This window comes from Megalobrama amblycephala, linkage group LG6, assembly GCF_018812025.1.
Source record: "Megalobrama amblycephala isolate DHTTF-2021 linkage group LG6, ASM1881202v1, whole genome shotgun sequence".
NCBI lineage: Eukaryota > Metazoa > Chordata > Actinopteri > Cypriniformes > Xenocyprididae > Megalobrama > Megalobrama amblycephala.
The window spans coordinates 6,760,781-6,775,230 of NC_063049.1; the positions used below are offsets into that span (position 1 = coordinate 6,760,781).

Genomic DNA, 14,450 nt, shown 5'->3' on the forward strand with positions numbered 1-14,450 from the left:
TTGCAATGCTCTACCAGCTGAGCTACGCAAAACCCGAAATCCGACGCAGATAAAAGGGAACAATGCATTAAAATGAAAGCAAATGCTCCTATGGGTCATATTTCATGAATTAAAATGAAAGTGTCCTGTTGTTGATAGGGGCGCCACTTTAGTAAACGCTCCTATGAGTTGTATTTCAGGGAAGTGACAAACGACCTATATGGTCGTTTTGGTTGGAGAACATGTTGTAAAATCAATACTTGGAAAATGTAACTGTGATAGGACTCACTAGATATTGCTTGATGCTAAAACGTTTTTTTTTTTTTTTTTTTTTTCTTTACCTGCAAGAGTCTCCTAGGATAGAGGAAATGGATGGATATTCTGGAGCAACTTGGCATTTCTGACTGGCCATCGGCCATCTTGGTTTGGAGGAAAAATATAATCGACATACAACGCTTGCCACTTGGTGGCAATGTATAGGATGATACACTTGTGTTCAATATAGAGGTTGATGTGCAACTGTGCCATCAAAACCCATGCTTATGCAAGACAATGCTCTTTGAATAGCTGTCCACTGTAGTGACCTCTGTGCATGAAAGGGTTAAGAGGAACTGTAGACTTTATATAATTTAACAGCTTCTCTCTCTCTACTTCAGTCTCAGGCCACAGCGAGAGCTTAAAGTTTTCTAATCAATTTTCGTTACAAATTTAGGAAGATGACGATTAGTTATATAAATGTGATTAAATAAATGTTTTTTTTTTTTTAATTGATTGAAAGAACTAGTAATTATCCTTTAATATTTAAAGGGTGCTTTTCATTTCTTATTTGTACATTCCTGTTTCCTTCCCTCATTTCCTTTCCTCGTGTCTCAGCTCCACCCGCTTAGGATTCAAGGGAAGGACACACCTGTGTACCTCGCTCATGACTCCTCATTCCTCGCCTCCCAGCGGTGCAATCTTGAGATGTCCTTCAAGATGGCTGAGTTCGATCGGTTTTAAGGTCACGGGCTGGAGGACGGAGGAGTGAGGAAATGAGGAAGCATCAGTTTAAGTATTGAGAAGCACCCACAGACACCCAAAGCAGGAACTGAACCCCGCCCCTCTTCTGAGAACAGAGTTATTTTAAAGCAGCTTTTGAGTTAACTCTCTCACAGAAACAATCACTTTCCCTTCAGACACCTGCTGTGCTGTACGATTTGAGGTACGTTCTTACAATTTCACATGTTCAAATTTGAACATCATTTATAATTAATCTAGATGTATGAATAAATATATTTCTTAGTGTTTCTTAAATATTTCATATTCTTTCCACAAACTTTCCTGCAAGGGATTCATGTTGGTTATAAATATAAACATACCAAACAGAAATATGTTGAAGCTCAACTGGTAGAATTAAGTGCCAAATTCTGGGGTTTGATTGCCAAGAAATAATGATTGTCAAATGTAAAACTTACAATCACAGTTAGTCACTTTGGATAAAAGCATCTTCCCAATCGATACAGATGTGCTGCTCAGAAGGCGAAAGATCACGGAGCCTCTATCATTCTGAGGGATGAAGGGTTTTATACAAAGAGAAAACTGGAGCACCATCAAGAGCTCAACATACAGATTACTGTTCACAATGTCAGAAAGTGAAGAAATCAAACCTCTGTCATGCATGCCTATGAATTTACTTTGTTAAAATTTATTAACAATTTTAAAGGCATTCATTTTTATAGCTTTAGGATAAAAAATAAAACTACTAGAAAAAAGCAAAAAATATATTCTCTGTAATTAAAAGACATTTTTCTGCTGGAATGCAGGCCAACTAACAGTAAAACTAAATGAATAATGACTGCTATATATGTGTGTGTCTCTGAACAGGGTCCTCAAATAAGCAAATATGTTTTGGTCTTTGTATCAGTTCTCTATAATTTGAGGAAGTGACTTTAATGCAGCTGAATACAGGGATCATGACTGACATTAGACTTGATTTATGTCTACGGTGTCATTTGATATGATCTTCTGGTAAAGCCAATGATTTGATGAATGCAAAAATAAAATATACAGTGTGAAAATTTAGTAATATAAAGGTACAGGGAACACACATACTGATAAATGGACAGTGTCGGTTCAAATCACTTGAAGAGGCATTTGGATGCAGATAATGTGGCATACAGTCTAAAGTCATCTAAGATGTGTTATCTGCTGCTGAAACCATTTAAATAAAGATAAAAAATAAAAGAACTTCACCAATGCACTTAATACACTGCATACATAAACAAATACATGCATCAGATTCTTTTATCATAGTACAATTGATGTGAAGTTTTGATTAGATTGTTTTCATCTTGTCAAAAAAAAAAAAAAAAGAAAAAAAAAAAAGAAATGTGTCTGATAATTAATACCAAAATTCTAATTAAATGTACAATCAGTAATTGCAAGAATGCAGCTCTGCAGAAGTTAAAATACAGCATCTCATGTGTAATATATTTTGTCTTACACAGCAGGATTTGAAGGATGCAGCTGGTCATTTATTTCCTGATGATATTAACATACACACATGCAGATTATCCTGCACTAAAAACTCTTCTGTCAGAGAAGGGTCTCGGAGGCGGTAAGTTCTTCACTGCATTGTTCTGAAATGACATCTAACAACAGTCTTTATTGAGAGTTTCAGTTTGACATGACAGCCACCTGTCCATCAGGGAAATACATGTGATTGTTTTCTCTTTTGTTGTTTTAGTGAAAATAACTTATAAATGTTAGTAGGCAACCAGTAGTAGGAACGCCCACTAGTGACTTAAACACCAGCCACTGGCAACATGCAGTGTCACTGGCGTTATGAACTGGGCTTAAGAAAACTTGATATAGCTTTTGATGCGACTATCCAAAGTTTGAATTTGCCTTTTTCCAATTCCATTCTTCTCCCTTTTCCCATTACATATCATATCATCTTACTCAGAGAGGCATTTATTTTAAATAAAAATGAAGAACATTTTTGGTATGAAATAGTTTGGAGCAAAATAATGAGATAGGAAACATCTTGGCTTTGTGGGCACAACAAAACCCTAAAGCAATCATAATCAATATAACTTTATATTTATCATTATTCAATATCAATCAACTGCAACTAATAATTTGCAACATAGTAAGTGGAAATAAGTGCCCTAATGGGCATTTAATAGCATCTATCGAAAATAGATATTTTGTATTTTTTTCCTTGCTTGATGAATATTTATTGAACTGCATTAAATTCTGTTTATTGACTGTATGTAATTTAAACCCTCAAATATTTCAGGTTTAATTATTTTGTTTGAGTACTTAAAGAGTAACTTCAGAAATTTTAAAACGGCTTTGAATTGTTACAAATGTCAGTAGTGTGTGTAAATGAACAATGATGGAAAAATAGACTTTTGACAGCTCTAGGGCATATGTAGAAACTAGTTGGTTTGAAACCAATGCATTATTAGTGTTGAAGTTTTGGCAAAAGGGCCCTTTTTACAAAGAAATAAAACAAATCCCATTTTCTCTGTTTTCTCTAGTCATGTAACAGATTTTAAAAATAAATAAAATCACCTTTTATTTGCATAGGCAGCACAGTTTTATTAAAAACCCACATTTGTCAGCAGTGAATTAACCCTTTCAAATACATGAAATCTTGTATAGTTTAATACTGATGATAGTGAAAAGGTGATATATGCTGTTGTATCTGTTTGTGTGTGTGTTCAGTGTCTCAGATGATGTCTGTCCGGATACAAAGCGAACTGAAGAGTACTGCAATCCCAGAGGTCCGTGGTGGGATAGACATCAAGATCGGCACTGTGAAATATGTGTTATCAAAGTCAGTACACTGACAATCAAACCAAATTAACCAATTAAACTGTTCTTTGAATTGTTACAGATACTAAATGTATTTATTCAAACGTAATACATGGAATTCAATCAGTAGTTCCTATATGCATCACATGTAATTGAACTGTTCGTTTAGCCTACTAAAAATGACTACGTTAACATGAATATATTCCATAAATGGTAAACAGATGTGTTTTTGTCTTTCCAGCATGCATGTTAGGCAGTGCAGCATGCCAGACCCATCGCTGGTGTTTGTACAGGGAACAGGTGTATCTGTGAAAGTCAGTCAACTCAAAGTAGGCGTCACAGGCAGCTGGGCAACACAGTTTGGCGTCATGTAAGTGCACCAGTTTTACCTGAGGTGATTTTGGAAACAGATAACTTTTTCTGTAAACCTTACTGTACAATTTCATATTCTTATATGATAAGGACTATGAACACACACTGATGCCTCTTTGGTCTTTAAGTCAAATAAACCCCAACAAGGGTGATCAGAAACCCAATGTGAAGTGGTAACCTGTGGTTTATTTATATCCCGCTAAATACACTGCTATTTGCAGCATTAGTAAATAATTGGGAAAGAACAACTGATTTGAGTTGAAATATTGTATTAGTTCACTTGTAATAAACTAAAAGCTTCCACATAGAAAAACAGTCCTCAATGTAGCAAACGGCTTTTATCCAAAACAAGCAAACCAGTTAGAAAAAGACGAACATGTAAGTAAAATATCATGTATAGTTATCCCGCTTATTAAACAGCTTCTCACCAAATAAATAATTATGTGGACATGAAATATGGTTGCAGTTGAAAATTGTTTTAAAATCTTATCTCTAAGTTATTTTAAAGCATTCCACTAAAAATAATTATTACAATGTGCAAAGCAATTGGCCTGTGAACAAGACGACCACTGCAGCAATATTATATTAATAAAGAATAACTTAGATACAGGTTTGCACGAGTTGCATCTGTATGAAACATGGGACAGTGAGACAGTGGTGTGATACAAGAGATATGAAAGTAGCGAATGACATGAAACCACATTGCTATGGACCATAATGCATATGAAACCATACTGCTTCCATCTAGGGCCTGTAAGTTCTCGGCTGCTCTAGCGACCAAGGCTTACAGCGCTGCTGGACAGGCCGCCTCTGTCATGGTGCTCCTGCGTGAAATGAGTCAGAGAACAGTTCCACATGAAAGAAGGTGGAGCTTTAGCGCACACCTCCTATTACGTTATCGTCACGGACCAATGGTAGTACGAAGGTGTTTTGCAGCTAGAGTGAACTTTTCCTGAAAGTTCGCTTTGGCAAGCAGTTTCGAACTCCCAAAACGAACACAAAAAGAACTTCATTTCGGTCTGATTTTGTTTGAAATGACGTCACATCAGTTCGTTCTTCAGTTTTGTTTGAAGTATATAGGGGCCTTTAATGTCTCCGCTCAGGGAATGGGGGCTACTTTAGTAACTTACATGTTCTTTGAGTCCTGGAACACACACACATACACCCACACACTTCTGTGTACTGGCGGTCCAGTTTTGCTCCTTCTTCTCATGAGTAGTCACATACATAACTAACAATTACTGTACATCTCTGGCATACAGTAGAAGGCATTTCTTAGAAACAAAAATAAATAACAGTATTGTAAGCAATGTAATATATTCAATACATAAGTTAAATATGTGTAACAAAATTAAAAAAAATGTATTATCTTCCCCAGCTCCACCTGTATAGATTTGCTACAGGGAATTTCATATGGTATTCGTGCAGCAGCAGTATGTCTTACATATTCACAGCACCATTTCTGTTTCTGTGTATGTATTGGCAGTAGCAAGTCTCTGTACTTGCTCTGCAGCAACAGCAATAATCAACAGCAGAAGCAATTCTGCCAAGACCAAATACATTAACATTGTTATATCCATTTTTGTGACAAGATTGTGTTGCAATGTTACAAAGGATTACTGTTTTGTACTTCCTGAAGTAGTAAAGAATTTAAAGAATTGGTTTGTTTCTAATTTATAACTTTAAAGGGTTAGTTCACCCAAAAATGAAAATTCTGTCATTTATTACTCACCCTCATGTCGTTCCACACCCGTAAGACCTTTGTTAATCTTCAGAACACAAATTAAGATATTTTAGTTGAAATCTGATGGCTCTGTGAGGCCTCCATAGGGAGCAATGACACTTCCTCTCTCAAGATCCATAAAGGTACTAAAAACATATTTAAATCAGTTCATGTGAGTACAGTGGTTCAATATTAATATTATAAAGTGACGAGAATATTTTTGGAGCGCCAAAAAAAACAAAATAACGACTTATTTAATGATGGCCGATTTCAAAACACTGCTTCAGGAAGCATCAGAACACAAATTAATCAGTGTATCAAATCTGCTGTTCGAAGCGCCAAAGTCACGTGATTTCAGCCGTTGACACGTGATCCGAATCATGATTCAATACACTGATTCATTTGTGCTCCGATGCTTCCTGAAGCAGTGCATACTCTCAGTTTTAACTGGTTGGGTTTGGGGGAAACATTTGGATATGTGAGTGGATGTGCATGTGCAGTGCCTCTGGATTGAGGTTAATAAAACAATTACTTCTCCAGCGTGGCCTGTACTTAATGAAATTTGGACATGTAATTTTTCTCTTAAACATTTTTCTGAAAGTCTCTTTTTCCCTTAGGCAGAAATATTAAGAAGCTTAAATAAAGAATTTTACCACAAAGCGGGATAAGATCAAGATCCAAGCATAAATCTAAGAGAAAAAGCATATACAGTGGGTATGGAAAGTATTCAGACCCCCTTAAATTTTTCACTCTTTGTTATATTGCAGCCATTCGCTAAAATCATTTAAGTTCATTTTTTTCCCTCATTAATGTACACACAGCACCCCATATTGACAGAAAAACACAGAATTGTTGACATTTTTGCAGATTTATTAAAAAAGAAAAACTGAAATATCACATGGTCCTAAGTATTCAGACCCTTTGCTGTGACACTCATATATTTAACTCAGGTGCTGTCCATTTCTTCTGATCATCCTTGAGATGGTTCTACACCTTCAATTGAGTCCAGCTGTGTTTGATTATACTGATTGGACTTGATTAGGAAAGCCACACACCTGTCTATATAAGACCTTACAGCTCACAGTGCATGTCAGAGCAAATGAGAATCATGAGGTCAAAGGAACTGCCTGAAGAGCTCAGAGACAGAATTGTGGCAAGGCACAGATCTGGCCAAGGTTACAAAAAATTTTTTTGGGGACGACCAGAACCCTTCCTAGAGCTGGCCATCTGGCCAAACTGAGCTATCAGGGGAGAAGAGCCATGGTGAGAGAGGTAAAGAAGAACCCAAAGATCACTGTGGCTGAGCTCCAGAGATGCAGTCGGGAGATGGGAGAAAGTTGTAGAAAGTCAACCATCACTGCAGCCCTCCACCAGTCGGGGCTTTATGGCAGAGTGGCCCGACGGAAGCCTCTCCTCAGTGCAAGACACATGAAAGCCTGCATGGAGTTCGCTAAAAGACACCTGAAGGACTCCAAGATGGTGAGAAATAAGATTCTCTGGTCTGATGAGACCAAGATAGAACTTTTTGGCCTTAATTCTAAGCGGTATGTGTGGAGAAACCAGGCACTGCTCATCACCTGTCCAATACAGTCCCAACAGTGAAGCATGGTGGTGGCAGCATCATGCTGTGGGGGTGTTTTTCAGCTGCAGGGACAGGACGACTGGTTGCAATCGAGGGAAAGATGAATGCGGCCAAGTACAGGGATATCCTGGACGAAAACCTTCTCCAGAGTGCTCAGGACCTCAGACTGGGCCGAAGGTTTACATTCCAACAAGACAATGACCCTAAGCACACAGCCAAAATAACGAAGGAGTGGCTTCACAACAACTCCATGACTGTTCTTGAATGGCCCAGCCAGAGCCCTGACTTAAACCCAATTGAGCATCTCTGGAGAGACCTAAAAATGGCTGTCCACCAACGTTTACCATCCAACCTGACAGAACTGGAGAGGATATGCAAGGAAGAATGGCAGAGGATCCCCAAATCCAGGTGTGAAAAACTTGTTGCATCTTTCCCAAAAAGACTCATGGCTGTATTAGATCAAAAGGGTGCTTCTACTAAATACTGAGCAAAGGGTCTGAATACTTAGGACCATGTGATATTTCAGTTTTTCATTTTTAATAAATCTGCAAAAATGTCAACAATTCTGTGTTTTTCTGTCAATATGGGGTGCTGTGTGTACATTAATGAGGGAAAAAAATGAACTTAAATGATTTTAGCAAATGGCTGCAATATAACAAAGAGTGAAAAATTTAAGGGGGTCTGAATACTTTCTGTACCCACTGTATTTGTTATGGTGGCAAACTTCAACTTTCTTGTGTTCAACTTTCAAGTGTTTATTAATTTATAGCAAGCCATGCATCTAAAAATGACAAAATTTGGCAAGTTTCTTCATCCAAATAAATACCATACTCACATGATCCGATGCATGCATGACAAACATTTTGTAAAGATCCATTTTGAGGGTTATGTTAGCTGTGTGAACTTTGTTCATGCTGTTTAAGGCAGTCGTGAGCTCCGTGGGCGGGGAGCACAAGAATTTAAAGGGGCCGCAGCCTGAATCGGCACATTTTTAATTATGCCCCAAAATAGGCAGTTAAAAAAATTAATTAAAAAAAATATGTGGGGTATTTTGAGCTGAAACTTCACAGACACATTCAGGGGACACCTTAGACTTATATTACATCTTGTGAAAACGTGTTCTATGGCACCTTTAAATAAAATATTTGCAATATGAAGAAGTTGATTGTTTTAATATGATTGTCTTTTGTTCTATGATTGCAGCCATGATCACGGCTCGTTTAATCTGGCTATGTACAATATCAAAATCTACACCCTCCTGCAGTTAGGAGATGATGCTGGCCGTCTCTCCATCACCACTGTTTCCTGTAGTGCTGACATAGGAGGTGTGGACATTCAGTTCCACGGAGGTGCTAGGTAAGACCAGCATTAACAAACCATAAAAGACTAAGATGTGAAATGTTACCTGAAGATAACATGCAACACTTGTGAATATCTCTTATGACTACAGCTAATGATAGTTATAGTGATATATTTTTGGTTTTTTTTTGGCTCTTAAAACGTAATGAATGTATTAAAAGAACACTGGATACCGAAAGTCACACTGTTCCCATTTACTTCAATAAGAACCATCACTTATGCTTCTGTTTTGCTGCAGCATTTTTTTCAAGCCATTTGTAAGTTCTTTCAGGAGAAGAATATCAGACATGATACGTGAGAAGGTTTGTCATTTTTTCAAAACAAATTAACCAAATGAACCAACACCATTATCTGCTGCTTATGATTATTTCTCATTGTCTTGTATTGTCATTTTATTATTATTATTATTTTAGATTTGCCCAGCAATTCAAAAAGCAATCAATGAATTGGAGAGAAATCTACAGAAAACACCTGGTACTGGCATATAAATATCACAAAATGATATATTATATATAGATCTTATAGCTTTATATATACAGTGGATAAAAGAAGATATACTATGGTTAACAGAAATTATTTGTAGGACCAATAATACTTTTTTGCATTGTGGCATTATTTTCATAAACATTAAGGTAAATGTGATTAATCGTTATAAAAAAATAAATAAAATAAAAATAGGCCTAATTTTCTTTGAATTTGATGTGAACATTTTTGTGAGACTCACCCTACTGTGGGTTATTTTAGCTATTTCTACTAAATGACAATAATGTCGTTGACGTCATTGTAAATACAAAATCCTTGGAAAACTACTTCGGCACTACAGCACACATTACATTCCACTTCATTAGATGAACAGTAATCAAGCTCAAATGATTTCTTTCTAGTTAATGTACCTGTGGGTCAGTATATATATCTGAGCATCCCTCTCACATCCTCCCCGGCTGTGACAGACCAAAGCTTTGAAATAGATATTAAGGTAAGGATTTTTGATTCAGCATTTATAATAATGATTGAAGCTGGGCATACACTGTGCAATTTCAGCAATGTTTGAGCTGCGCCCTCTACTGTACAGGCATAAATATGCATTTCTTTCAGCCTGAAGCTTATTCATTTCACTTTTGGTGTGAAAGACCCTTAACATTTACCAAAAATAGAAACTTTTAGTTGCTATTAAAAAACAAACAAGCAAGCTCAGCCCAGGTGAGAAAAAGTAATGCAAAAGTAATGTAACACATTACTTTTCATAAAAAGTAACCAGTGCAGTTAGTTACTTTTTAGAGAGTAACGCAATATATTGTAATGCTGTACTTTTAAAATTAACTTTCCCTAACACTGCTCACGAGGGGCGACCAAAATTTCTGACGTCGGAAATTCATCCGACCATCCCATTGCCAGTCGGGAGAGGCTCTCGTTTCCCCCTGTACACTGCATGACAAACGGTGCGCAACAAAGCTGAAATTTGTCCTGGCACAAAAAAAGAGCCGTACAACTCAGAATTCGGCTTAGATTCAGAAGAAATCTGCACAGTGTATGCCCAGCTTAACATTTCATTGTCATAAATCATATTCATACAGTTACAACAGGGGTGTCTAATCCTGGCCCACTTCCCAGCAGAGTTTAGCTCTAGCTCTAATTAAACACACCTGAACTGCTAATCAAGGTCTTCAGGATTACTAGAAATTTCCAGGCAGGAGTGTTGGAGCTAAACTCTGCCGGAAATTGACCCTCCAGGAGCAGGATTGGACATCTCTGAGATACAACTATTATTAGGTTTCTCTTTCTGAATTAGAATTTGAGTAGATTACTTGATTTGTAGACAGTGTTACAGATTTTATTTAATGACTTTGGAATTTGTACTGTAACCTGCTAATGACGCTGTTGTTCCTGTGACAGGGTGAGTTTTACAGCCGCAGTTCTCCGTCTGAACCACCTTTCTCTGCAAGTGTGTTTGATGTGCAGTATGCAGAAAACTCCATGCTTTCACTGGCTGCCTCCGAGTTCTTAGTAAATTCAGCAGCTTATGCATTCCTCAGGTCTGGAGTTCTCCAAATCAACATCAGAGATGACATGGTGAGGAAATACAAATGAGCTCTCATTAAAAAAAAAAAAAAAACAGTATCCAATGAAACTATACAACATTTGTATTGGAAGAGTTCTGTATCTTCTGTGGTGTGTCCAACTATGGGAATAGAAGACGATCCTCAAAACACGTGGTCGGCCACAGGTATCGCACATAAACTGGCTAGATGTTGTTATTTTCAAGGTATTGAGCTTTTGGTGTCTTCATTTGTATACTGCAATGATAATCTGGCTGTGCATGGCACTGTGCTCGACTTGATGCCTTGTCTGCAATAATTTCTTCAAGGTCATTTGGGTCCATGTTACATAGTTTCAAGTCCATCGAGTCCATCCTTGTAATGTTTGAGTTGAGCATGCAGCTCTGGAGCTTGCCATAAAAAACCTGCCCCAGCAGGCGCATGTCTGCCATGTGTAAAACATGTCCCGACCAGCGAAATTGAGCAGCAGGGAGGAAGGCCTCAATACCAGTGATGCCACAGGTCTGGAGTACCTTAATATTTGGGACTTTATCCAGCCATTTGACATGTGCAATACAACAAATACAGCGCACATGGAACTGAATTAAAAAAATAAAATAAAAAACATATCAAGTTAGGCAATCTGCTGATCCAAGACTTAGATCCATACAACAGAACTGTGAGGATTACTGCCTTATATACTGCCACCTTTATGTCCAGCCAGATGGCGTGCTCGTCCCATATTCTCTTGAACAGTTGACCGAAGGCAACACTAGCTTTTGCGATGCAGGCACTGACGTCGGATACCGCTGTCGCATCAGCTGTGAGAATCCTACAGAGGTAGCAGAACTTGTCAACGGCTGTCAGCACAGTGTCCCCTGCAGTAACTAGCAGTGGATTGGAGTTTAACTTGTTCACCGCTTGAAGCATGACTTCTGTCTTCTTTAGAGCAATAGTGAGCCCAAACCGGGAAGCTGCAGTCCTGAAACAATGGAATAGTGACTGAGCTTTGGTGAGGGTGTGCGCCATCAGTGCACAGTCATCTGCATACGAGGTCACGCAGAAGACACTCGTTATGGACCTACAAGGAATCTTGCCCTCTTACTAATTTAAAATTTAGTTTTAACTATTAAATCACTCATTTAGCCGTCTCATTTAATGTGTCAATCACAGATACCGAAGAGTTCTCCAATCCATCTGAACACCAGCCAGTTTGGAGCCTTCATTCCACAGGTCAGTATGTCATGACATTGCAAGGGAAAAAAAAAAATGTATAAAATATTTTGTTTAATGCCAACCTATAAATAAATATATAATATGACTACATGTCTAAAATGTCTGTTTTATAGTTTTCAGGTAAAATCAAGTTGTTATCCAGATGAATAATGAGTTTTCTTTACAAATTATTTGTTCAGCTACGCACATTATATCCCAACATGGAGATGCAGGTGCTGTTATACGCCAGTGAGACGCCACTATTCTCCTTCAGTTCAGGAGTGATAGACGTTCATGTGCCGGCCGCAGCAAAGTTCTCCGCTGTTAAACCTGATGGGACACTGGTGCCTCTCTTTACTCTGGATGTGGTGAGTTTTGTGTTTGGATAGACTAATGACACACCAAATAACACACAGAAACATTGTCAAACAAACAAACCAAAAACAGGCTAAGAGGAACTCTCACACTTTCACAGTAAAGTGTAATATCACAGTTGTAAAAAAGCTAGTTGGCAAGACCTGTTATAAGCTGTACAGAAACTACAAACGGTGATATAAAACCATGTGTTCACCAAATGTATCAATATGCCATTGTTGAAAAGGAAATTTAGAATTTCAGTTTAGAATTAACTTTAGTTTTCCTCTCTCACTCCACCTGCAGGACTGTAGCTTCAGTGGAAGTGCTCTGATTGACAAAAAAAACCTGACTGGAGCTTTCGAAATGAAAAAGTGAGTTTTATTGATATTTGTTCAGTTAAAGTTGCAGTCAAATGAGCTCCATTTGTGTTTTTCATTGTCTGTTACATAATAAAGAGGAGGAAGTACAAAACAAGTCGATGAGCTTTGGCAGCTTTCTTTCAGTAAAAGCTCAATACAGTATGGTTTTATAGTAAAATGACCTCTTATATGTCAAAAGTTCAAGTTCTTAATGCATAAATCCTTTGAATACGCCCAAGATATCTAAAATAAAAAAAAAAAAAAAAAAAAAAAAAGTGTATGTTTTCTGAAACTCTACATGGTCTTTTGCCCTGAATGCTGCATCCAGTTTAACGCTGACTCTCGGATCATCTGAGATTGGTGATTTCAAGGTGAGATCAGACAGTGATGATTCATGTCAAATATTCTCTTCGGTAGATCAGCGTTATAAGATGTTTTCTAATCTTTGTGTAATCTTTCAATGTACAGACTGACTCATTCCAGCGAGTGTTAGTGATAGCAGTGAAGATGTTTGTACTTCCAAAACTAAATGGTAAAATTATTTTAATATTGCAATTGTTATAAACTTTTTCCATTAAGTATCCATAACCTCAGAAATGTTTGCAACCAAGTAAAGCAACGTTTGAAAACTATCTGATCATTAACTGTTTATTCTGCTTTGCATTTTAGCGGCTCTGAAGATTGGTTTTCTCTTACCCACACTGCAGGGCTTCAGTTTGATCAATTCTCAATTGCTTATAAAAAATGTGAGTACTATTAATGAATGTTAATGTTCCGTAATTTTGGGATTTTGTTTAATATTTCAAAATTGTTGGAAAGTACAGTGGAAAGTACAGTCTGAATTTTCTTTGACTTTTTTCAGGGATTTGTGGTGATTTTTACTGATGTCCAGGACTCCCTGACAGGCCTCTAAGATCCAAACATGAACTGCACAAAATAACGAACAGCTGTATAACTGCTGAATTGTTTTCAGTGTAAGAATTATATAATCATTACTTGTTCATATGTACAAGTTGACCAAATTTGACCATATTATTTTTCACATACTATTATGTACATGAATGTTTATTATTCATCTATACAAAATAATCTACTGTGCCAAAAAAAAAAAAAAAAAATTACTCTTCTCCACATAATTACTTCATTGGAGTCCATTTGCATAAACAATCTGGCATTATGTCTTTCATCTATGAGCTAAAGTGTGTGTAAAAGCTTTTTAAAAATATATTATCACTATCAATCCAATGCACATGTTATTTCACTACGTCATTAAAGATGTTCAAACATTTGTTCAGGGGGTCTACTAGAGTAAGTTTACATGATTTAGTGTTCACAAAACTCATTTACATTGTTGCAGCACCTGTTTTCACTCTCTGTCTAAACGCTGTTTTAATTTTGGTTTCTTTAAAGGGGACCTATTATGCAAAATTCACTTTTGCATGGTGTTTGAACATAAATGTGTGTTGGCAGTGTGTGTACACCACCACCCTATAATGATAAAAATCCAACCACTCCTTTTTTTAATCCTCATAAATCATAAGCAGTGTCTCAGAACAAGCCGTTTCCAGATCCCTGGCAGTGTGACATCAATTTAGCCACAGGCCCCGCCCACAAATGTTGACAGACACTGCCGTTTGAACATAGAACCGCCCTGAGCACATTCACAG

At 37.3% G+C, this 14,450-nt stretch overlaps 1 protein-coding gene across 3 annotated transcripts; it reads left to right on the plus strand.

Annotated features, from left to right (window-relative positions):
• Positions 1 to 996: 996 nt before the first annotated feature.
• LOC125269781 (bactericidal permeability-increasing protein-like) lies at positions 997 to 14,082 on the plus strand. 3 transcript variants are annotated; one of them, XM_048192743.1, is made up of 16 exons: positions 997 to 1,180; positions 2,466 to 2,575; positions 3,691 to 3,802; positions 4,022 to 4,150; positions 8,661 to 8,813; positions 9,055 to 9,118; positions 9,230 to 9,290; positions 9,701 to 9,792; positions 10,710 to 10,886; positions 12,026 to 12,085; positions 12,301 to 12,435; positions 12,728 to 12,795; positions 13,112 to 13,154; positions 13,252 to 13,315; positions 13,453 to 13,529; positions 13,646 to 14,082. In XM_048192743.1, the coding sequence occupies exons 2-16, from the start codon at positions 2,479 to 2,481 to the stop codon at positions 13,694 to 13,696; spliced, it is 1,383 nt and encodes a 460-aa protein (XP_048048700.1). In that variant the 5' UTR covers positions 997 to 1,180; positions 2,466 to 2,478; the 3' UTR covers positions 13,697 to 14,082. The 3 variants fall into 3 exon arrangements, with proteins under 3 accessions (XP_048048700.1, XP_048048699.1, XP_048048698.1); XM_048192742.1 differs by having other exon boundaries at positions 1,008 to 1,180; positions 2,469 to 2,575; positions 12,268 to 12,435; XM_048192741.1 differs by having other exon boundaries at positions 1,012 to 1,180; positions 12,268 to 12,435.
• The last annotated feature ends 368 nt before the right edge of the window (positions 14,083 to 14,450 follow it).